Source organism: Tursiops truncatus, chromosome 3 (assembly GCF_011762595.2).
Source record: "Tursiops truncatus isolate mTurTru1 chromosome 3, mTurTru1.mat.Y, whole genome shotgun sequence".
Lineage (NCBI taxonomy): Eukaryota > Metazoa > Chordata > Mammalia > Artiodactyla > Delphinidae > Tursiops > Tursiops truncatus.
Genome location: NC_047036.1, coordinates 63,766,936 through 63,793,602, shown reverse-complemented (window position 1 = coordinate 63,793,602; position 26,667 = coordinate 63,766,936). Strand labels below are relative to the sequence as shown.

At 37.9% G+C, this 26,667-nt stretch overlaps 1 protein-coding gene across 4 annotated transcripts in view; it reads right to left on the bottom strand.

The window, feature by feature from the left end:
- Positions 1-26,667, bottom strand: part of MSH3 (mutS homolog 3) — a 179,797-nt gene that overhangs the window by 40,502 nt on the left and 112,628 nt on the right. For all 4 annotated transcript variants that reach the window (XM_019929750.3, XM_019929751.3, XM_073802256.1 and 1 more), the window contains exons 18-19: positions 24,463-24,570; positions 18,605-18,716 (exon numbers count right to left, since the gene is read on the bottom strand). In XM_019929750.3, the coding sequence (XP_019785309.1) occupies positions 18,605-18,716; positions 24,463-24,570 (220 nt within the window). The remainder of the gene's footprint in view (positions 1-18,604; positions 18,717-24,462; positions 24,571-26,667) is intronic.

The window sequence follows — 26,667 nt, the reverse complement described above, 5'->3', positions numbered from 1 at the left end:
TTCATTCTTTAAAGTTTTTACCTTAGTATTGGCAATGTCTGGATAGCATGTCATAAGATCTTAGTATTGTGTACTAAGAGTCAAAACACTGAATTTAAATCAGTAAGTTTTAAGATAGCTAATCAAGTTCCACATTTAATGCCATGTTCTTTGGGAGAAAAAAGAGGTAAAGATAAAAAAAAAAAGGTAAACTTCAAGGTATCATAAGAAAATCATAGACAACAAGTGCCAGGCACTGTGCTCAAGATTTTATATTCGTCATCTCATCCAGTTCTCATAACAGTCTCATGAGGTAATACTAGTATCACTGTATTTTCATGTTACAGGTGAGGAAAGAAAGGCTTGGGGAAGCTAACTATTACCTTGCCCAGTAATGCAGAACTACTAAGTAGTAGAACTGGGATGCTAAGTGAAGACCACCCTGACAGATGTCTCAAAGGGAATCCCTACTCAATGACAAGAAATCACAGTCACCACTAAATGAGAGTGCTGCTCTAGCTCAGAGCCAGCATCCTTGGATTTCTCACTGGGTAAACTACAGCGATGATCAGTCAGAATATCCCTGAAGTCAGGAGATGCATAGCAGAAAAAAAAAAAAAAAAAAGATAAAATTGTTCAATGTTAATTTCCAAGACTTGAGTATCACCTAATTTTCTGCAAAAACTGCTTTCTTCCTTGACAAGTACAGATGTTGACATCTATCCTTTAAAAAGCATCATGGTAGGGCTTCCCTGGTGGCGCAGTGATTGAGAGCCCGCCTGCCGATGCAGGGGACACGGGTTCGTGCCCCGGTCCGGGAGGATCCCGCATGCCGCGGAGCAGCTGGGCCCGTGAGCCATGGTCGCTGGGCCTGCGCGTCCGGAGCCTGTGCTCCGCAGTGGGAGAGGCCGCGGCAGTGAGAGGCCCGCGTACCGAGAAAAAAAAAAAAAAAGGAATCATGGTAGAACTACTTTTATAATAGCTGCAGACTGTTGAAAAAGTTCAACGGTATCAAAGTGTTTTATTCCCTGAAAACGTCAATCAGTGGCACGTTACAGTAAGAGACTCCTCAGCGAAAGCTTCGTCCAGACAAGCTCTCAGCCAAATCCCTGCACTTTTAACCCAAGGCAAACTCCAAACAGAAAGGGGGAGAATGAGGCTGGAGAGAAGTACAGGCTGTATGGTGAGATACCAAGATAAAAGTCCAAATCCTTCCAACATCTACATGCTTTCCAATTTACGTTCCACTGAGGGCTAGCTGTTACTCTGCCCAACCCTTTCATTTTATAGATGAAGAAATCAAGACCCAGCGAGTATGGTGGCCTATCTGAGATGACAGTAAACTAACAGCAGAGCAGGATTTGAAATTACATCTCCCATCACAGTCAGGCACTTTCCCACTACACTCATGTACCAAAAAGTAGTACACGATAAGAATTTTTTAAAAAAGGAACAGAGAAAGTGCTAGAATAGAAAGAAATTATTTCTGGCCACAGTGATGGGGAAGGCTCTAAGGAGGCAGTAGCATATTTTGGGTCTTGAAGGCTGAGTAGTTCAATCACTGGAGATGAGTAAGAGATAGGAAAAGAGAAGAGGAACATTCTGCACAGGTCAGAACACTTTAAAAAGCAGTTATCCTTGACAAGAAAATTCATGAAGTGTTCCATATTTTTAATCTATGGTGAAGGAAGCAAGAATATACAATGGAGAAAAGACAGTCTCTTCAATAAATGGTGCTGAGAAAACTGAACAGCTACGTGTAAAAAAAAAAATGAAATTAGAACATTCTCTAACACCATACACAAAATAAACTCAAAATGGATTAAAGACCTAAATGTAAGACCGGATACTATAAAACTCTTAGAGGAAAACATAGGCAGAACACTCTCTGACATAAATTGAAGCAAGATCTTTTTTGATCCACCTCTGAGTGAATGAAATTAAAAACAAAAATAAATGAATGGGACCTAATAAAAGCTTTTGCACAGCAAAGGAAATCATCAACAAAACGAAAAGAAAACGCAGAGAATGGGAGAAAATATTTGCAAACGAAGCAACTGACAAGGGATTTATCTCCAAAATATACAAAGAGCTCATGCAGCTCAATATCAAAAAAAACCCAACCCAATCAAAAAGTGGGTGGAAGATCTAAAGAGACATTTCTCCAAAGAAGACATACAGATGGCCAAGAGGCACATGAAAAGATGCTCAACATCACTAATTATTAGAGAAATGCAAATCAAAACTACAATGAGGTATGACTTCACACTGGTCAGAATGACCATCATCAAAAAATCTACAAACAATGGAGAGGGTGTGGAGAAAAGGGAACCCTCTTGCACTGTCGGTGGGAATGTAAATTGATACAGCCACTATGGAGAACAGTACGGAGGTTCCTTAAAAAACTAAAAATAGAGCTACCATATGATCCAGCAATCCCATTCCTGGGCATATATCCAGAGGAAACCATAATTGAAAAGGATGCATGCACCCCAATGTTCATTGCAGCACCATTTACAATAGCCAGGACATGGAAGCAACCTAAACGTCCATCAACAGAGGAATGGATAAAGAAGATGTGGTACATATATACAATGGAATACTACTCAGCCATAAAAAGGAAAGAAATTGGGTCATTTGTAGAGATGTGGATGGACCTAGAGACTGTCAGAGTGAAGTAAGTCAGAAAGAGAAAAACAAATATCATATGATATCACTTATATGTGGAATCTAAAGAAATGGTACAAATGAACCTATTTTCAAAACAGAAGTTGAGTCACAGATGTAGAAAATAAACTTGTGGTTCCCAGTGGGGGAAGGGAGGCAATAAATTGGGAGACTGGAATTGACATATACACACTACTATATATAGAATAGATAAATAATGAGAACCTACATGCAAGAGGGAAGAGATATGGGAACATATGTATATGTATAACTGCTTCACTTTGTTATAAAGCAGAAACGAACACACCATTGTAAAGCAATTATACTCCAATAAAGATGTTAAAAAAAAAAGAACCTACATATACACACTACTATATATAGAATAGATAAATAATAATAAGAAGAAGAAGAACCTAGCAAGGGAACTCTATTCAATTCTCTGAAAGGACCTGTATGGAAATAGAATCTAGAAGAGTGGATATATGTGTATGTACAACTGACTCACTTTGCTGTACAGCAGAACCTAACACAACATTAGTTAATCCACTATACACCAATAAAAAAAATTAATTAAAAAAAGAGTTTTAAAAAAACTGTTGATTTAGAAAAAAAAAAAGCAGTTTATCCAGGAAGAAAGGAGCAAGAGAAGACAGAAATGATAGAAAATAACATTCAAATGTCAATAATATTTCCTCCAATCATTAACAATATATGATGATAATGCTATGTGAAAAATACATTTATAGTGATTCTCACTGAGGATAAACTGGAGACTGGCAGAAAGACTCTTGTACAACCAAAGCTGTAAGAAAGATCCACAGAGAGAATCAAAAACAAGGATACAAATGAACTTATTTACAAAACAGAAATAGACTCACAGATGCAGAAAACAAACTTATAGTTCCAAAGGGGAAGGGGTGGTGGGGATAAATTGGGAATTTGGGATTAACAAATACTCATTACTCTATATAAAATATATAAAAAACAAGGACCTACTGTATAGCACAGGGAACTATTTTCAGTATCTTCTCATAACCTTTTACAAAAAATAATCCAAAAAAGAATATATATACATATACGTATATATATATAACTGAATCACTTTGCGGTATACCTGAAACACTGTAAATCAACTACATTTCAATAAAAAATAGTTTTGAACAAAAATAAATAAACAAAAAGAAAGCTCCACAAAGAATCAGGCAGGAAGGGAAGAGAAGCGATCAGGTCAGGACCTATGCCCCTGGGAAAGGACATAGAAGAGAAGGGGGATCCTTCCTGGGGAGTGAGCAGTTCAGGCCACATATTGGGCGCCCCAGCCCTGGGGTCCAACACAGGGAAGAAGAGTCCCCTTAGCTGGTTAGAAAGCCAGTGGGACTAACAGGAAGGCTGAAAGAAACCTAGACAACGTTCACGAAGAGTGCACACAAACTTCCTTACTCTTTAATTTTTATTTTATTTTATTTTATTTTACATGTTGGGGGTAGGAGTTTATTAATTAATTAATTTATTTTTGCTGTGTTGGGTCTTCGTTTCTGTGAGAGGGCTTTCTCTAGTTGTGGCAAGAGGGGGCCACTCTTCATTGCAGTGCGCGGGCCTCTCACTGTGGCGGCCTCTCTTGTTGCAGAGCACAGGCTCCAGACACACAGGCTCAGTAGTTGTGGCTCACGGGCCTAGTTGCTCCGCGGCATATGGGATCTTCCCAGACCGGGGCTCGAACCCGTGTCCCCTGCATTAGCAGACAGATTCTCAACCACTGCGCCACCAGGGAAGCCCAAACTTCCTTACTCTTGAAACAAGGTGCAGAAAGCAAATTGAAACTACACTGGACTCTGGAAGGTTTCCTGCGACCACTCCAGCACATGCCCTAGTCTGAACCAAGCACCCGCTCAGGCCCCACCTGCCTTGTGACACAGCTCCACGCTAGGGTGAGTGCTGCTGCAGCTGAAGAGAATGTTCACTTGCAAGGGACTGCCAGCCCAGACCCGGAATGGCATCTGAATGGGGTAAGAGCAGCCGTTACTGGTGCTGACAGAAACAGCATATCAGAAGTGGTCCTGGGCTTTGACTGTGGCCAGGACCACCACAGCCTGTGCCCAGATCTAGGCCAAGTGCCCACAATGGCCCCGCCTGCTCTACGGCACAGTTCCACACTAGGGTGAGAGCTGCGGCAGCCGAGGGGAGTGCTCAGTTGTAAAGCAAAAAGGCGGCTCAGACTGAGAACAGCATCTGAACAGGGCAGGGGCAGCCATTACTGGCACTTACAGAGGCAGCACACCAGAAGCAGTCTCAGGATCTGACAGTGGCTGAGGCCAACAGCCCGCACCCAGACTCTCTTGCTCCAGCACTGCTCCCTTCTGGGGCGAGGGTACTGGTGCCGGGAGTGGGGAGAGCAAGAGCACACACTTTGAGGGAATGGAGCCAGCTTGGACCCAACTCTCAGGGCTTCTGCTCCTGCACCTTGGGACCTGCCCCTGCCCCCAATAGGGTGGTGTTGGCCACAGAGCAGAGGAGAAGCTCCAGCTCTCACTTGGCTCTGGCCCTGGGCCTTCCACCTCCAATCCCATTGCCTACCAAGGTGATGGCTTCTAGCACACCCTGGGGAAAGATGTGACTCATGCTCACGTGAGATCTAGCTCTCCCACCAAAGGCACTGGGCACATTCAGATTATATAAGGTCACTCCCACACAAGGATACCCCTTCAAGACCACAACAGGTAACTGTTTCACCTAATTTCACACAGACAGAGAAAGTTAAGTAAAATAATAAGACAAAGGAATTTGTTTCAATCAAAAGAACAAGAGAAAACCTCTGAAAAAACAACTAAGGAAACAGAAATAAGTAATTTGCCAGATAAAGAATTTAAAGCATTAGTAATAAGCATGCTAACTGAATTAGGGAAAAGAATAGAGGAACACAGTGTGAATTGTAACAAGGACCAAGAAAGTATAAAAAAGAACCAGTCAGAACTTAAGAATAACTGAAATGAAAAACATACTAGAAGGAATTAATAGCAGACTAGGTGATACAGAAGAATGCACAACTGATTTGGAAGATAGAATAATGGAAATCACCCAATCAGAAGAACAAAAAGAAAAACAAATTTAAAAACTGAGAACTTTTTAAGGGACTTCTAAGACAACATCAAGCGAACCAACATTTGCATTATAGGGGTCCCAGAAGGAGAAGAGAGAGAAAAAGGGGTCAAAAATATATTTGATCAAATTATGGCTGAAAACTTCCTGAACCTGAAGAATGAAACAGATAATCAGGTATAGGAAGCACAGAGACTCCCAAACAAGATGAACCCAAATAGACCCACACTAAGATATACCATAATTAAAATGGCAAAAGTTAAAGAGAGAATTCTAAAGTCATCAAGAGAAAAACAGTCATATATAAGGGAACCCCCATAACGTTATCAGCTGATTTTTCTGCAGAAAGTTTGCAGGCCAGAAGGGAGTGGTATGATATTTTTAAAGTGCTGAAAAAGAAAAACCTGCAAACTAGGATAACCTACCTAGCAAGATTAACATTTAGAACTGAAGGAGAGATAAAGAACTTCTCAGACAAGCAAAAACTAAGAGTTTATCAATACTAAAGCTACCCTAAAAGAACTGTTCAAAGGTCTTCCCTAAGTGGAAGAGACTATAACATGAAGTAAGTATCTATAGAGAAGGAAAATCCCAGTAGTAAAGGCAAATATATGGTAAAAGCTGAGGATCAACCACTTAAATAAGTTAGTATGAGATTAAAAGACAAAAAATTGTAGAAGGAACTATAACTACAATAAACAACCGTAAAGGGATAATCATAAAAATGTAAAATATGACATCAAAAACACAAAATGTGGGAGAGGGGATATATAGCTGTTAGGCTAACTGATGCCATCTCGGGCCCTTAGAGTCTCTCCTGTCCTTCCACTGACACTACCCAGGACTGTACTATGCAGTAAATCACTTCTCTGTTGTTAAGGGCTTTGAGTTAACAGATATTGTTTAATAATAATTAGGATCAGGTGGCCTCTATGCTCTGTTAGTCCCCAAACAATGATGAAAACCTTCACTGATGTATTCCTAGTGCCCACAAGACTAGCTACCCATTCATAAATTTAATTTAGGAATGCACATTCTGTTTCCAAGCACCTATCCCCCACACCCTAGGTCAATTATAAAATTGTCTCAATGGTCTCTCAGCAGTGCAGACTGCACCTACGAATGCCTCCGTATCACTGTCTCCTCAATCCCAATTGCACCCTGTGAGTAAGTTACCCTATAATAAACTGACGCATTGATTATATGGGGCTGCCTGCCTCATCGTTTGGTCTCAGGATGCCTTCTCAGTTGGGTGGGACTTTTTTTTTTTTTTTTTTTGCGGTATGCGGGCCTCTCACTGTTGTGGCCTCTCCCGTTGCGGAGCACAGGCTCCGGACGCACAGGCTCAGCGGCCATGGCTCACGGGCCCAGCCGCTCTGCAGCATGTGGGATCTTCCCGGACCGGGGCACGAACCTGTGTCCCCTGCATCGGCAGGTGGACTCTCAACCACTGCGCCACCAGGGAAGCCCTGGCTGGGACTTTTCATTCCCACTGTCCTCTAACAGGGGAGTAAAAAATTGTTCAAACACATCTTTTAGAATGTGTTTGAACTTAAATGACTACCAATTTAAAACAAGTAGATATAGTTATAGGTCAACATAAATAAATCCCAAGGTAACCACAAATCAAAAACCTACAATAAGTAAACAAAAACTAGAGAGAAAAGAACACAAGCATACCACAAAAGTAAAATCATCAAGCCAAAAGGGAAGCAACTAAAATAATAATAAAAGAACAGAGAAGAACTACAAAAACAACCAGAAAACAAGTAACAAAATGGCAATGCCAAAAAGTACATACCTATCAATAATCAATTTAAATGTCAATGAACTAAATGCTCCAGTCAAAAGACATAGTGTGGCTACTGAGATTTTTTTAAAAAGAACCCATCTATATGCTGCCTACAGGAGACTTACTTCAGAGCTAAAGAAACACACAGACTGAAAGTCAGGTTGGGAAGAAGGTATTTCATGCTAATAGAACAAGAAAGTGGAGGTAGCAATATTTATATCAGACAAAATAGACTCTAAAACAATGTCTATAACAAAACACACAAAAAAGGGCATTATATAGTGATAAAGGAATCAATACAAGAAGAGGCTATAATACTCACTAACATATATGAACCTAACAGAGGAGCACCTAAGTATATAAAGCAAATACTAACAGACATAAAAGGAGAAACTGACAATAATATAATAATAGTAGGGAACTTTAACACCCACTTACATGGATGCACAGATCATTCAGACAGAAAATCAATTAGGAAACAGTGGTCTCCAATGACACATTAGACCAGCTGTCTACAGGACATTCTATGCAAAAACAGTAGAATACACATTCTTTTCAACTGCACATGGAATGTTCTCATGCTAGGCCATAAAATAAGCCTCAACAAACTTAAGAGGGTAGAAATTATATCAAGCATTTCTCAATGACAACCATGTGAAACTAAAAATCAATTATAGGAAGAAAAATGGAAGAAACACAAACACACAGAGACTAAACAACATGCTACTAAGACACCAATGGATCAATGAAGGAATCAAAGAGGTAATCAGAAAATACCTTGAGACAAATGAAAATGGAAATGCAACACTCCAAAATCTATAGGATGTAGCAAGAGCAGCTACAAGAGGTATGTTTATGGCAATACACACCTACCTCAAGAAACAAGAAAAATGTTACAGAAACAAGCTAACTTACCATCTAAAGGAATTAGAAAAAGAAGAACAAAGGTCAAAGTCAGAAGAAGGAAGGAAATAATACAGATCAGAGAGGAAATGAATAAAATAGAGACAACCACCCTCCCCAAAATAGAAAAGAACAATGAAACCAAGAGCTGATTTTTTTAAAAGATAAACAAAATTGATAAACCTCATTAAGGAAAAAAAAGAGAGAAGGCCCAAATAAATAAGAAGAGAAATAATAATTGATATCACAGAGATACAAAAAATCATAGGAGAATACTATGAAGAGTTATATGCCAACAAAATGGACAACCTAGAAGAAACGGACAAATTTCTGGAAAGAGACAACCTTCCAAACTGAATCAAGAAGAAATCTGAACAAATGATCACTAGGAGTGAAATTGAACATATAATTACTGGTAGTGAAATTGAATTTGTAATTTAAAAAACCTCTCAGTGAACAAAAGTCCAGACCAGATGGCTTCAAAGGGGAATTCTACCAAACATACACAGAAGAGCAAATACCTATCTTTCTCAAACTATTCCCAAAAAAACTGAAGATGACAGAACACTCCCAAATTCATTCTATGAGGCCACCATTACCCTGATAGCAAAATCAAAGACACTACAAAAAAAGAAAAGAAAATTATAGGCCAATATCTAAGATGAATATAGATGCAAAAATCCTCAATAAAATATTAGCAAACCAAATCCAACAATATATAAAAAGGGTCATATACCATGATCAAGTTGGATTTATTTCAGGGGCTTAAGGATGACTCAATATTCACAAAATCAATGTGATATACCACATTAACAAAAGGAAGGATAAAAATCACATGATCATCTCAATAGACACAGAAAAAGCATTTGACAAAATCCATTCATGATAAAAACTCTCTAAGTAGGTATATAGGGAACATATCTCAACATAATAAAGGCCATTTGTGATAAACCCACAGCTAACATTATACTCAACAGTGAAAAGCTAAAAGCTTACCCTCTAAAATCAGGAACAAGACAAGGATACCAACTCTCACCACTTCTATTTAACATAATATCGGAAGACCAAGCCACAGCAATCACACAAGAAAAACAAATAGAAGGCATCCAAATTGGAAGAAAATAAGTAAAACTGTCACTATTTGCAGATGACATAATACTATATATAGAAAACCCTAAAGTCTCCACCAAAAAACTATTAAAACTAATAAATGAATTCAGTAAAGTTGCAAGATACAGGACTAATATAAAAAAATCAGTTGCTTTTCTATACACCAATAGTGAACTATCAGAAAGAGAAAAGCAAGAAAACAATCCATTTAACATCGCATCAAAAGGAAAAAAATACCTAGGAATAAACCTAACCAAGGAAGTGAAAGACCTATACTCTGAAATCTATAAAACATTAATGAAGGAAAATGAAGGTGATACAAAGAAATGGAAAGATATCCCGTGTTCATGGACTGGAAAAAATATTGTTAAAATGTCCATAATACCCAAAGCAATCTGCAGATTTAATGCAATTCCTATCAAAATACCCATGACATTTTTCACAGAACTAGAACAAATAATGTTAAAATTTATATGGAACCATAAAAGACCCCTAGTTGCCAAAGCAATCTTGACAAAAGAGAACAAAGCTGGAGGTATCACCCTCCCAGACTTCAGACAATACTACAAAGCTACAGTAATCAACACAGCATGGTACTGGCACAAAAACAGACACAAAGATCAATGGAACAGAGTGGAGAGCACTGAAATAAACTCACACACTAATGATCAATTAATTTACAACAAAGGAGACAAGAATATACAATGGAGAAAAGACAATCTCTTCAATAGGTGGTGCTGGGAAAACTGAACAACTACATTTAAAAGAATGAAATTGTAACACTTTATGACAACATATATAAAAATAAACTCAAAATGGATTAAAGATCTGAAACCATAAAACTCCATAAATCACAGCAGTATTTTTGGGGATCAGTTTCCTAAGGCAAAAGAAACAGAAGCCAAAAGAAACAAATGGGACCTAATTAAACCTAAAAGCTTTTGCACAGCACAGAAAGCCATCAACAAAACAAAAAGACAACCTACTGAATGGGAGAAAATATTTACAAATGATATGACCAATAAGGAATTAATATACAAAATATATAAACAATTCAGCATCAAAAACACAAACAACCGCATTAAAAATTGGGCAGAAGACCTGAATAGACAGTTTTCCAAAGAAGATATACAGATGGCCAACAGGCACATGAAAAGATGCTCAACATCACTAATCATTAGAGAAATGCAAATCAAAACCACAATGAGATATCACCTCACAGCTGTCTGAAAGGCTATCATCAAAAAGTCTACAAATAAAAAATATTGGTGAGGATGCTGAAAAAGGCAACCCATTTACACTGTTGGTGGGAGTGTAAATTGGTGTAGTCATATGGAAAATAGTATGGAGGTTCCTCAAAAAACTAAAAATAAAACTACCATATGATCCAGCAATTCCACTGCTGGGTATGCATCTGAAGAAAACAAAAAAACACTAATTTGAAAAGATTCATGCACCACAATGTTCACAGCAGCATTATTTACAATAGCCCAGATATGGAAGAGACCTAAGTGTCCATCAACAGATGAACGGATAAAGAAGATGTGGTACATATATATAAGGAATAACACTAAGTCATAAAAAAGAATGAAATTCTGCCATTCATAACAATGTGGATGGACCTAGAGAGTATTACACTTAGAAAAATAAGTCAGACAGAGAAAGACAAATATTTTATGTTACCACTTACATGTGGAATCTAAAAAGTAAAGCAAACGAAGGAATATAATAGAATAGAAATTGACTCACAGATATAGAGAACAAACTAGTGGTTACCAGTGGGGAGAGGGAACAGGGGAATGGCAAGATAGGTGTAGGGAATTAAGAGATACAAATTACTATGTGTAAAATAAATAAGCTACAAGGCTATATTGTATAGCACAGGGAAATATAGCTATTATTTTGTAACAACTTTAAATGGAGAATAATCTATAAAAATACTGAATCAATATATTGTACACCTGAAATTAATACAATACTGTAAGTCAACTAAACTTCAATTAAAAAGAAAACACATTTATAGCAGAATCATGAGAATAATCTGGCCATAGAATTAAATTAAGCTTACAACTCAAACATATTTTATGGTATGCATTATTGTTGCTCTGCTTTGTCATTAGGTACAAAGTCAACAGGGTATGCACATTATTGTAATCACTCTTACTTTTAACATTTATATAGACAAAACAAGCATTTCTGGGAGTATTTGTTCTGGGAGAAGAGAGCAAATGGAAAGTTTGTGGTCTTTGCTCTCCTCGCACACTACCTCAACTTGACTAGTTTCAAGTATCATTCTTGTAACAAATATGTGAGCTCCTACTATGTGCCCACATGGTAGTAGGTTCTAAGGCACCTTCTTGATCTCAGGGTAAGAAACTGTGACCAGGACTCTAGTGTCCATCCTGCCCCACTCTAGAATACTTGGGCTGTGGATTTCCCTTGGGTGACAGAGATCCACAGGGTTCGAGCACTTCCTGGGAATCTTCCTGCTCTGCGTATTTGACTCATTTTCCTCCCTCTTACAAATTTAGAAGCCACCAACCACACTTTTCCCTTTCTCCCTCCCAAAAGGTAAATTTATATTATTTATATTAAAAAAAAAACAAAAAAACCACAAACTAAAAACTCCACCTTGGACTGCTATAAAAAAATCTATCCATTACGAAGTCATTTGGTTTAAAAAGTAAACAATCCTGAGACTGCTGTGGGTTATGGTGGCGTTTCCCAAGCGGTACTGAGACAGGCTGGGACCTGGGACCCTTTGCTGCAGTGCTTGCACCTGGACAAACGTCTCCTCGAGAAACAAAATACAAAAAAACTATATGAGACTAAAAACAACTGCATGAATGCGCAGTTGGGGTAAATTTTGGATAACAACATACAAAGAGACCAAAAACCGAACTGCCACTTCTGAAGAGCCGGGAGCAAAAGCAGGGTACTGAGCATGCCCCCTGCATACAGCACCACCAAAGGGATGGGCGAACCCCCTAAGTCACTCTCCAGCCCATCCCTTGGACACACCCCTACCCTCACCCCATATAAGGAACCAGCTTGGCCTCCCTGAGTGAGCCAGAGAACCTGTTGCTTGTTCTCGCTCCTCCTTGCTGAGGCAGGGGCCCCAATAAAGCCTTGCCTGAATTTCTTGTTTGGCCTCTTATCAATTTCTATTGATTAAGGAGGCTAAGAACCCTGGTTGGTAACAGTATGTCTTGGCAAACTGTCTTGGTCTGCTTCACAGGTTACAGGTGTTCCAAGATGCTGACCCTCAAAGTGGCAGGTGGAGCTGGGGCAGTCAGAGCTCCCAGGACAACCTCCTTTTGCTCTGAGCAACCTTTTCCTTCTCCTTTTATGCCAGTGTACCAGCACTAGCATCATTTTATTGGTGTGCTGCGAAGTGAAAAAGGTTGGAAAGCACTGGCTTGCCTTAGCATACTTTCATGTTTTGGGAAATAGTTCAAGACTATTCAACTTAACCCCTGGCAGTCAGCTCCCCTTTCTGGGCCTTGGTTTACTCACAAGTATGAAGAGGTGGTTACACTAAATGATCCCTAATGTCCCTTTCTAGTTCTATAGTATAATTACTGTGTAAGTTGTGAACTTCCCATATAACATCCTGAAAAATAACATTTTGTGAAGAAGAAAAAAGCACAGATTTGGAGTAAGACTTGGAGACTGCTCAAGACTTCAAGTTAATCCTTATTTAACAAATCTGATTAGATGCCTGCTATGTGCCAGAGAGCCGTGATTGACAGTAGGATTATAACTAAAGCAGAGAAGCAAAGTCCCTGTTCTCTTCAAGCTTATAATCCACTGGGAACCACAAACCAAAAAAAGGCAATTACAATTTAGTGGCATAAAGACTAAACTGGGGAGAAATACAGAGTGTTGTGGGTATGTGACAGGGGTACCCATCCCAGCTTTGGTAGGGAAGCTTTAGTGCGGGATGTGACACCAGGACCAGACTTAAAGAAAAGCAGGAGCTGGAGGGCATGTGGGGTGGGAGGTGGGTGTGTGGGAGGTGGGTGCGGACGGTGTGGGGGAAGATGACATTCTAGGCAGAGGGAAGACCATCTGCCAAGTCCCTTAGTGGCGCAGTACGCTGGGAACTATACGACTGGAATTTTAAGCATTAATTCAAATAAGGGAGTGATATGACAGGTTAGGAAAAGCCCTGTGGCTGCAGAGTGGAGAATAAACTGGAGGTGGGCAGATTCAGTGGCTGCTAAGTCTACAAATACTCAGATTATGTAATGAGTCAGGGAAGGGAACCAAAAAGGGAGGGTTTAAAAGCGTATTCCTTTCAATTATGCTTGCAGAAGTCAAACAAGGTTTCCTAGAAGAGGAGGCAGAGCCAGGTCTTAAAGGATAAAAAGGAATATACAATAGCACCTTGTTTTTTTAAATTTTTTGTATTTCTGGTTTTTTTTGATGTTCAGATGAAACAATAACTGAATGCTAAAAATTAGGTAGGGATATATTTAAAAGATACTTGAAAAATTCTCTTCAGCTAAACCCACTTTCAGTGAAATGACTCTTCTATGTCATGCCTGAGAGGGCTTTTTCTTCAGCCTTCTTTACATTTTTATACAATCTCCCTGAGTGACAGACCCAGAATCTAAACTCCCTGTACATGCATCGTAATGATTCTTAAATCCCTAACTCCAGCTCAGTCCTCTCTCCTGGCTTTTATATCCACCTTCACCTTGGGATCTCCACCAAATGTCCCACAAGCACCTCAAAGTCACAGTTCCTTTCTATTTGATTCTTTGTTATATTCCTGCCAGAAAATCCAGTGTAGCAGGTTAAAAAAAAAATGTTAGTTTGTTTATTGACCATTCGGATATCCTGTACTTTGAAATGCCTGTTGAAGTCTGTGGCCAATTTTTCTACTGGATAATCCGTTAGTTCCCTCATAGCCTTTATAAGTACTCCATCAGTGTTAATTTAATTGGCTCTATCTCCCACCAAATTAGAGCGGTATTGTGTCTCTTCTTTGTAAGCCTGAAATCAAGCACAATATTGACACAAAGTAACTGTGTCAAAATCTGTAAGAATAAAATATTCATAAAACAATGCTAGTAAAAAATTCATAAATCAATGCAAGATTGTGAGATGTGAAAAAAAATGAGTATTCTTAAAACCGGTTGAGGAAAAGCAGGCAGTAAGTTGGCTTGTTTAGAAGCATTACAATGAGTTCATATAATACAGAATCCAGAAAAGTATAATTACATGTGCAAAAGACCATTTCTTAAAATTACATGACTATCAAAAGCAACGATGCCACCTGACTTTCAGGAAATTATTTTCAGAGTGTATTTTATAATTAACACCTATAAAATATTTAAAATTGAGTTTTACATAGTAAGTTCTTTTTCAACAGTATCCCTATATAGAAATTTATACCCTGCAAAAAAGAATGCACTTCACCATAGCAACAGTTCTATATCAACTCCTACTCAAGTTAGAAAAAGCATATGTAAAAGAAATGAATATTCTGGAATATTCTGAGGTGCTTGCTGGAATAAATCACTCCACTTATTTTGTAAAAATTTAAAAGTAAGAGTTCAACGTTTCTTTGAAACATTCCTGTAATTAGGCTAATTTAGTTTCTCAAATCTTGCTTTTTTAAATAGTGTAATACGTTACTTAAAAGAGGGGGAAAAAAAGAATAAAAAAAGGAAAAAACAAATTCAATGTCAAGAATAACATACTTGATTTGTGTTTTGGGGGATGAGAATAACAACAGGAAATGATGTTTCAAGTGATTTATAAGTAAACCAAGGTACTATATGGTATAACTCTATTACTTTCTCAAGAAAAGTAACACCCTACTGGTATTATGGAAACTGAAAAAGAAATTCTTATGTTCACAGAGACTTCCTGTAATAAGTACTTCCAAGTACTTATTAACTTGGTTTGATAAATTAAGTAACTTACAAATTCCCTAATGAGAATAAACATGTTTACAGACACTGGGGATCTGGTTATGTACTCCTACAAGTCTTTGGATGATATTGCCAACGAAAAATTGCCACTTGCCATCTGCCTCTACAAGGACTAAGTCACAAACCACTGTAACCGCTGACCTTCAACACACCCTGGAAGGATTTCAGGGTGGAGATCAGGAATCAGGCACTCTGTGCTCTGGGAAAAACTGGCAGAACAGGCCTTCAGATAGTTAGATGTTTTCAGGAGGACATTTTGAGCCCAACTCTTGCATCTCCTCATATCTAGAAAAGCACTAAAATCATTAATGGTGACATCTGCTCCTCGTGACTAGCAGCAAGTCTCCGCCAAAACATGTGCTTGACTGCATGCACCCCCTTCACTAAAAGCATATGTAACACTGACCTTCCCCCCACCTCTCTGGAGCAGTTTCTCAGAGCTATCTGAAATGCTGTCTCCCAGGCTAAAGCCCTCATTTTGTCCCACATAAAACTCAACTCACAAATCTCACACCGTGCATGCAGTTTTTTAGTCGGCAATATCAGAATGTATCGTTAAACTTGATGTAATTCAAAGCATTTCCTTTCACTCACCACCCTTGTGGTCAACCAAATTCACCAGGCTCACATCTCTGTCAACCTTGCTCACAGCCCAAGATGGAATACTCTGTGATATTCCCAACTCCCTTGCTCTCCTGGGCTTCCTTTCTCTGACCTAATTTCCAACTGTTCCCCTACATTTCAATTTTCTCACTATCCTCTGAAAAATTCCCCAATAGTTCTATGTTTCTAACTTCCTTGCTTAACATTTCCTTCATACGCTGACTTAGACTGAAAGCTGGCTGTTATTCCCCTGCAGTCATCTCATTTCAAGGATGAGCTTTTTGCCCCATCCTGTCACATGTATCTCAGGGTTCAAACGTTCTCCCATATCTGCTTCCTCAGGGCTTTACCATCTCTGCTTGTCTTCACCACAGGCATCTACATCTACCTCCAGGTCACCAGTCTCCATCCCTCGCAATCTCTGACACCTGGACCACCTTCACCTTCCACTACAAATCCTGTTGTTTTAGATGATTTCAATGTGCATACGGTTGCCTTTTTCTCAAATGCTCTTCCCTGATCTCCTCATCTCCGAAGACCTTCTCCACTTCCGCTACTCACCTTCCATAGCCATACCTAGGATCTTGCCCTCACCCAGAACACTACCTCTGAAATCTTGAATTCAGGCATCTCATTCTCTGATACAATCTCTCTCACTTAACTATTCCCTACATATTAATTCTTTCATCTCATCACCAGATAATTTTCCTCTGTGTTGACAAAGACTCCCTCCTTGACTAAATTCTAGTCAGGCTCCTCTGAGCCCTCTTCTTGACTAGGCCCCAACCTTGGCCTATAACAACTGCAACCCTCTCAGCACAAATGACTTCACTTACCCTCCCCACTAAGAGACCAGAACAAAAGCCAGCAGAGCTTCTAACTGCTCAAGGCTGCATTCTTGGGATGACCCCAGTCCCCCTTAAAGTGCCTGCCTATAAAAGCACAACACTGCCAAGAGAGAATTTATACTTGTTCCAGCCAAAACGTGGTGATAGGCAGATAGACCCCGAATCTTCTCTTAGAGCAGTTACTTCAGAAAGCTTGCAATTATAAATCCTTTCTCTGCCCCTCTAAGAGGTAAATCTTCTACCACCTAGAGCTGCATGAAATGCAAACATTCATTGAAATGCAAACATTCATGGAGATAACTCTCACTGTCCTTCTCAGTCCCTGTGGGAGGGTATTAGCAACAGTTGCCAGTTAGTAAACTCAGAAGGGTCTCACACTAACCAAACCCCTTTCTCAATTTTTCTGTTCCCACTTCCTTGAACCTGCCCACACCCACCACTCCTCCCTACTCCCTCATTCTCCCTTTAAGACACCCAGTCACCTCTGTACAAACTGAAGTTGAATTCAGTTCAAGCTGGACTCTTTTCCCTAGGCAATAATATTACTGAATAAAACCACCCTTGCCACTTTAATTAGTGTGTGGTAGTATACAGCTCTGTTTATCTTTGACAATGTAATTCTATGTAACACACACACACACACACACATACACACAGAGTTCACTTTTTTCCCCAGCTTTAATCATTCTCTTGCTAGTATTCTCAATCCTTTAGGGGAAAAAAAAATCTAAATTCCTTAACATGGCTTTAAACAAATTGGCCTCTTCCTTATTTCTGACACTTTTTTCTTTACACTCTATGTCCCAACCTTCCTCAACATCTTTCAGTTCCCTGAACCCACCCTGTCTCACTCCCAGACTCTACCATGCTGGTTTCCGACCTGGAATACTCCTCTCCATTTCCCTGGCCTGCAGTGACTCACTCTCTTCAGTCAATATTTCATCCCTGGGAAACTTCGCAAATGCTCCCCCTACATTGGGTTAGGTCAACCTGCTACATGCTCCATGACACCTGGTCTCCTGTACCCTAGCCTGACCCAGCTGTATTGTAATAAACTATCTTCTCTGCTAGACCACCAGCTCTCTAAGGGCAGGGATATTTCTGTCCTGCTTCCCACTCTCTGTCCTAATACTCTGCTTCACTACCTGGGGCTAAATAGGAACTCAGTAAGTATGTGTTAAATGAATAAGTATTTTAAATCATTAATGTAGTATAAGAGAACTCTAGCCCATATAACAAAAATTCTTATCATTGAAATCAGCTGAAGCATCTGTGATTCTTTAACAGAATGTTTGAAAACAGTAGAGCACAAGACAAAGCCTATACTCTACACCAACAGGAATCTGCAAAACCATGGTATGATTCTACCCCATTAGCATCTGCGAGCATTTATAAATATAAAATATTTTCCCTGGATTACCAAGGATAACTAATTAAGGCTAATCCTTTAGTTGCTAAATTGTTCCCTCTATAGATAGTCTTTCATTGGAAATAGCACTGATTCCATATTTGGTGGTGAATATAAAACTACAGCCAAGGATTAGTTGATTTAAAGCCTAAGGTAAAACTTGTGTAAATTCTTAAAACATTATTTGGTATTTAAAAGTTTGAGATTAGTGTTATCATCTTTCACTTATTTTTGGCCATGATGTGGTACTTACCAACAAATTTGTACTATTGGGAACATACTGGCCCTGTTCTCCCAGCAGCACGTCAATCACAGGGTGCCGGCCATTTTTTATTATGATTTTCCTTTCTTCTTGTAGAGTTGGTCTGCGAAAAGAAGCATGTTTCAATTTACAAGGCAAGGAAACAGCCTTTAAAAAAATCTCTAAGAGCATGAAAATTTTTGTGGCCAGTCTGTCAGACACACAACAAAACCTTAAACATGGACTTTAAGAACATATGTTCAGAATAAGTCTTTGAGTATAAAAGTTAAATTTCAACTGCAGAATCAGAATTGGAAAGACAATTATAATTATAGTGCTCCGAAGCACAAACTTTAGCAGAGTCTTACGATGGCTCCGTAACTACCTTTATGAGATCCTTTTTATTTTTCTACTATTCTCTAAAATATTTTCATTAATAGAAACTACAGTTCAGATTATTGCTACTTAAATCATTTTTAGTAATAAGCAAAATAAAGAAAATCAGGCAAAATTATTTCTAGATTTAATTATTACATTAATAAAAATTGTGTGTTGGACTTGGGGACAGAAGGACCTAAAAGTTTCATATTCTGTTTAATTAAAACATCTTTATATGGTCTTTAGTATCTTTCACTTTTTTTGATATAAAAAATGTTTGTTTGTTTTGCTGGTTTTGTTTTTTAAGGTTTTATCTTTCTGTTTTTATCTATAGCTTTATCTATCCAAGCTCTTGTGAGCACTGTCCTTCTCTCAGTCTCCTCCCCAGAGGTTACCACTGAGAGCAGTTTGGAGTCTACTCTTTCCAACCTTCTTCTCTGCATTTAAGTTTATATACACTGATTGTATTGCTTTGTGATTTCTTCTTAAAAAAAAAAAATCATACTGTAAGATATCATTCCACAACTACTTTTTTTCTCCCTTAATATTCCTCAATACATATAAAAGGCAGATTTCACCATTTACCATATGGGTCCAATGGAATCTTTCATTTATTTTTTAAGTATTTCTAAGTCATTTTACAAGTAATATGTAGAAATGCAAATAAAAGAATAGTGAAAAAAATCATGACAAATTTTAGTAAGAATTCAAATACAGCAAATCTCAAATTTTTATTCTCTATTTCCTGGTTTTGAAGGCATATATACCTGGAATGGGCAACACACTGTGAATGTAAATAACTGTTCATAAGCTGTCATGCATGCACCTGGACCATATTCATTTATAAATACTAATTCTAGATTTCAATACATTTCTAATAGGTTTTAGCTTATCATTATTTCTGATTCTTTTACCACTTGCAACAAAAATGCACTGTTTGAAAAAAAAATGCACTGTTTGAAGAATTTTTTTGAAATCTTTTAAAGCTCATAATTTTGTAAAAGAGAAGACAAGCCATCTTCTTTGTTTCATAACTGCAAAACATTTTTGCACTTACGTTTATAAATACAATTAGAATAATCAATCAAATGAGTATTTTTATTTTATATCATCGATTTTCTTTCAATCTCCTGCCTTCAGCACCTATCCACCAGCAAACAGCATCAAGTAAATTTTAGCGCACAAATATCATAAAAGAATACTCCCAGACGTCCTTTTAGCAAAACAGGATGGTCCCGTTTCTTGTCACTAAGTATTGCATGCTGTGTGTTTCCTTTGGAATAACAAACTGGATAAGAATACTACATTTCATTTTGCCCTCACAAATAAATTACTCACACACTAATTCTTGAGTTGGAGACAGTGCACCTAGGATATTATTATCCACACACTCATAATCTGAGATTTTGTTTACACCAGAAATTTCACCACCATCATTAGTATCTAGAGCACTGCTATCTTTCCCTTCACATTCATCTTTTGAATAACCTAGTAACAATGAAATGTCTCCCATCAGTTTTTTTCTCTTTGCTATTATGGGTGAGAAATGAAAAATTCTGAGTTCTCAACTGTGTAGCCTCAAAGTTAGAAGCAAACTACAAGAGTGGCATCTCCAGTCTTCTTATATACCTTCTTGAAAGATGATGTAACTCTTCGGAAAATACAATGAGAAAAATGAAGAATGACGTGACAGTGCTTTCTATCTTAATTTTGCATCATCATTCTCCAGCTTCCTTCTTATTTTAGACTTTTACAGCATACTGGGAAAAATTGATAAACAGTGATGAAATCATTCCTAGGATGATGAAATAGTAAAGCATTCCAGACATAAGCAAGATAAAAATCATTAAAGATCCCAAAATGAATCTTTGGTTTATAAAAGGGTCCAATGGACCCATCTGGTAAATGCAAGACAGAATAAATTTTATTCTCCTTTAAAAAAAAAAAAGGTAAATTGTCTCTTTGTTTTTTGGAAGACGTTTAAAGAACTCAAAGCTGAAATTAGGTCCAGTGAACCCTGATGGCATGGAATACAGAAGATGACAGATCATGCCTTGTCAGAACTTCAGCATTCTTTGGAAGGTGCTGAATAATAAGTTAGCTGTTCTCCACTGTTGAACATTTAGACTGCCTAGATTTTCACTGTTATAAACAATGCTCCAATGAACACCCATATATACATGTGCATGTGCATATTTCCAGGTGTTTCTCTAAGCCAGAGGAAATTCCTGAAGCAGAATTTCCAAATCATAGGGTATGCATATTTGTTAACAGATGAGATACCTGTATCAATTTACCCTCCTACCAGCAGGATATGAAAGGTGACTTTTCATACCCTTATCTAAAGTTGGTATTATCAAACTTTCTAATTTTTAACAGTGTGACCTCATTGCTTTAATTTGCAATCACTGATTCCTAAGGTTGAACGTCTTTTCATCAATTTCTTGGCCACTTGCTGGTCTTTTTCATCTTAACATCCTATCAATGACCTCCTCAAGTGCTTAGACTCAGAACTTTCACATATAAGCACATTTCTGAACTTACTCAAAACACCAAGAAATACTACTTTCCTAAATAAATACTTAAATTCTTCTTAAATATATCTGGCTAACAAAACCCCAAGAATGTACACTCACATGTCTCAAAGAAAGTCACTAAAGTATCTTCTGAGTAAACAATTCGAAATCATCCTTTGGAAAAGGACATTTAAAATTACAAGAAAAGGACAGTTTTTGAATTTTAGGGTATAATTTTAAAATACAGTTTTTACCTAAATGGGTTATGAATCTACTGTAAAAGAAAAAAGATGAAACCAACTGTAAGCGATATCAGTTTTAAAATAAAATTCTAAGTGCTCTGCCAAGTGAAATCAACATATATTCATGACATTGATATGATTTCCCAGGAAGGTTTTCACTTTAGAATAAAAATTTGATTTTTTCTGCTCTAAAATCTACACTGACTTATTCTGTTACTATCAAAATTACATAATGACAAAACACTTCCTGGTATAGTAAGAAGCAAATGATTATTCAGAGAGCTGAGATGATATACCAGGACAGGACAGTTACAGCAAGAAAGATATGAAAATCATGTTGAGGGCATTTTGTGGCACTGAAGAGAAAGAACTGAGAAAATCTGGATTCTGCCTGAAAAGAATGAAACATTGAACTTGAACAAATTTACTTATTTTATATTTTTAAAATTGCATCATTCTCCTTTAAACGCCCCAGAGAAACAAAACATAATCCATATTAATAAAACAGTATAATGTCCAGAATACGAATTGGATAGAAAGACCTAGAATAAGAACTTCTGCATAAAGATTTAGACTCTAGTGAATAAAGTGTCCTAATAGCATTTAGAAAGAAGAGACTGTAATTATGAAGCCAAATAATCAATTTTAACTGCAATAACTCAGATGCACTGAAATCTTTAAACAAGTTGGAAATCTAAGAAAAAAAAGTATAAACTTCAGATACTTAAGTACTAGTTTAAAAGGTATTTTAGATAAACGTTTCCTATTTCATGGCTATTTACACTCAATTTTATGGCTGCTAAAAAAGAGACTGAGTATATTACTTAAAGGTTATGGTGTGATTTTTCATTTAAATTTTTCAGGTGGATTTTTCTTAATATAAAATATATAGTATCCAATTAGAATAGTATTTTAGTGTGCAACATTTCCTGAAATTGTCTTACTGATAGAAGAGGTGGTTTGGAACAATCGTACTGAGGACAAGTAAGAGGTTGGATAAAGTACAGAAAACAGCTACTTGAAGGCTCCTGACAACTAACAGGACAGCAAGGAATTACCAGGGCAGGATCTGGGGTAGAACTGAGGGTCAGGGAGACTGTTTGCCAATTACTGAGGGAACGGCTGACACTGAGCACTATGGACAGCTTTAATCTGGATTGAGATACCAAAGGCTGCGCATCAGGCATAAGAGTGCATATGAAGTGAGAAATGCAGATTCTGAATCTTTGAACCTTTGAATATTTGAGCCTTTGAATCTCTGAATCACCTCAAGCCCTGATAAGGACTAAGTGATGCCAGACGTTAGTGTATTGAGATGTGACTCTTTCAGAAGAAATATAACATCAAATTATTTCTCAAAATGATTTTGCAAATACAATGCCTACAAGATAATCAAAATAACCAGGCATTTAAGGAGATACATGAATGAAAATGAACAGAAACAACAGACAATAGAAACAGGCCCACAAGGACTACAGATATTCGAATCATCAGACACAGACTTTAAGATAACTATGCTTACCATGTTCAAAGAGACAGACAAGATTGCGAATTGATAGAAAACGAAAAATGACTTTTAAAAAATAAATTATTATAGGTATGAAACATATTAAAAACCCTTAGGCTCAGATATTTTTTATTAAAGGCAAAAAACTTTTACAATACTTAATTCTTTCTGATTTTTGAATAAACATCTGTAACAACTGCTGTTTATTAAGTGTTTATCATCTACCTGGTCCTGCTTAGAAGTTTCATAATGTCTTTATCACATTTAATTTGCACAACATTTCTAAGAGGCAGGTATTATTTCGTCAATGCAGAAACTGAGGATCAGACAGGTTACGAAACTTGTTTAAAGTCAGTTGTCAAAAACCAGGCTGGTATTCAAAACTATACCCCTAAGAGATGATTAGGTCATAAGGGCAGAACCCTCAAGAATGGGCTAGTATTCTTATAAAAGAGACCCCAGAGAGCCCCCGATAGGGCAATGCCCACAGGAGTCACAGAGAGCCACCAGTGCAAAATTCTGGTCTGGGGCAGCTGCCAGAGTGAGCTCAGGCACAGAGCACCAGCAGAAGTGGGGCCACCAAAGAGACCTACCTCATGGGCAGGGCCCAGGCACAGAGCCACTGTGGCAGCTGGGTGGCCTGGAGCCCTAGGGGCCCAACCTTTGCCAAGCAAATCTACAGGAACAGGACTGCCACCCCAGTGGGTCAGGAAAGCAGGACCCTTGTGCCCCAGTGGGCCTAGAGGATAGAGCACTGAGTCAAAGATTTAGCTGATGCTTAAGATTTGGACTTCAGGAAGAGCAACTGAGTGCAATTTGCCTCAAAATGAATCATACCTTAACTCTCCCCCATATCTGATTTAGATGATATTTAAATGAGACTTTTATAATTATAAAGTTAAACATATCATAAAGTGTTCCAGTGAATGCTAACAAATGAAAGGATTGCTCCTTTATGAAAATGTCACCCACATAAACCTAAAAATTGAAATATGTAACATTCCCCTCTAGTTATAGTGAATATCTGCTTTCACTGCACTCAATGGTACAGCAAGAAAGGAATTTCTTAATTTTAAATCAAGCTATATGTGTATGACATTCAGCTTTACCAAGAGTTCAACATATTTGAGTAATTTTAATACCTTACAATAAAAACACTGAAATTAATTGAATAATTCTATCTGTTCTAAAGCACTGGAAAAGGGGAGAAATGAAAAAACACATTACCTGCAGTAATCTCCTTGCTTAGCGACCTTGGCCAAGGAGAAAATGCAGTCAACAGTTGCTAGGTGATGTACTGCTTTACACAAGGAGTGATAATGTTCACTGAAGTTCCTACAGAAACAACAACAACAAGGTGAGCAAACTGATTTCTTAGACCTGTAAAAGCTGCACAATAAGTAATCACTTTGTTAGCTTAGATGAGCATAAACAAAATAACCAGGCATACCTAGCAGTTAAGAAAGGTGGAAATTACAGTGAACTACTTTTCTGTTTAATAACTTGATTGAGGCTTCTTTTTCTTTCACTTGGAAAGAAATATATATATTTAAAAGTTTCTGTACAAAAGATGTCTACTATTAATACCTTATTGCACATTTCATCTGACCATGACACTTCAACTCAGACCTAATGAACACTAATGTAGTGATCATTTTCATTTAGCTTAAATAATGTCATGAACTAGCCAAATGGGTCAGCCTCCCTTTGTGCTTCTCCTTCACAGCATCATCCAAACTAGGCATAACAGTCTTATTATCTTTCTCTCACATTGACTGGAAACTTCTCGATGGTAGAGCCCAAATCCATCTGATGTACTTATTTAACATCTAGCCCATAGAGTTGACACTGTAATAAATTTCATAGAAGGCAAGCAAGAAGAAAGGTACTTTTTTTCAGTAACCGTCAGTTGTCTTATTAATAATTCATATAGAAATTAAATCTTAGACTTGTTTTTCGATAGGTCTGCCATTGACTCAAATCTTTGGCCAATTAAGTAGCTGGTGATCTAAAAGCTTAAAAGACTTTACTGAAAGACTTATTCAAGAAAAAATATAGGAATGTATCCAGGGGGTTTCCTTCTGTTTTTTTTTTTTTTTGCTTAGATTATCCCATTTTCTCTTGTCACAGGAGTCCCTTATACCCTTTTAAAGAAGGTCCCCACAAAAGTGATGACTGTTATGCTGAATGCTTCTCTTAAAAAATATTTCTGTATTGTACTATGGGTTTCAGAAACTCAGAGATTTAGTCTGTTTGCTTCTTAAATCCAAAGGTTTTTAGAGTGCTTCCTAGCTTGAAAATGACATCCAGATTAAGCTACTATGTGATTAGTTATTACTATAATACTGTATTGATCTTTTAGAATCTGTAATTTCTGATTTTTTATTAATATTAGACTATTCTATGTAAATGACTTTTTCAGATACTAGAAACAACACGTTAAATATCCAGTTTTATTTCTGCATTAACTTTGTGAATTGAAAAATTTGTGAACTGAAAAATATATCTTTACATTACAGTATATTTTAAACTTCTTTGAGTAGATGGAGCATAATGAATACAATTTATCAATTTCTCCCTGAATTAAAGTTAATCAAAACAAACAACATGAATCCCACTAACAGTATTAGGAGTCTGTGCAAAATCCCAAGCACAAAGGAGACTGGCCCCTGCCATCAGACAGGATCACCAAGTTTTCACCTTAAAAATGACTCTTGGGCTTCCCTGGTGGTGCAGTGGTTGAGAGTCCACCTGCCGAAGCAGGGGACATGGGTTCGTGCCCAGGTCCAGGAAGATCCCACATGCTGCAGAGCAGCTGGGCCCGTGAGCCATGGCCGCTGAGCCTGCACGTCCGGAGCCTCTGCTCCACAACGGGAGAGGCCACAGCAGTGAGAGGCCCACATACCGCAAAAATCAAACAAACAAACAAAAAAAACTCAGTTTTGAAGATGCCACGTGATGCACAGATGTAACACCCCTGAGTGGTTGCCCAGTGATCAGGCCTTGTCATTTCTGGTCTGGCTTCAATTTTAGATCTGACCACTCATCTATCCCTTGGACTGTGGCTGATTCTGTCCCTAATTCTAATTACTGACCCATCCGGTCTTCCTATCCTGGCACTCTCTCTTTTGCCAGAGAGCAGCCACATTTGATGTTTCTGCTCTTGCCTCTCTGGATCTGAGTGTCAAAGTACCTGTGGCACTTAAAAAAAAAAAAAAAAAAAGCAGCCAATTTTTTCCTACTGTCACTCCATTCTTCTCAAGTCCTGTCCAGGCTACTAAAACCCTAATTTGCCACTACCCAACAGCCTTAGGTTGAGGGTAACTGTCCCTGATGACCTTCTAACTTCCGGGATTGAAATGAGTAACATAACTCTCAGTCAGTACCATTTCAGTTTAACAACAAAAAAGGCAGGAGAGAGAAGGTAATTAT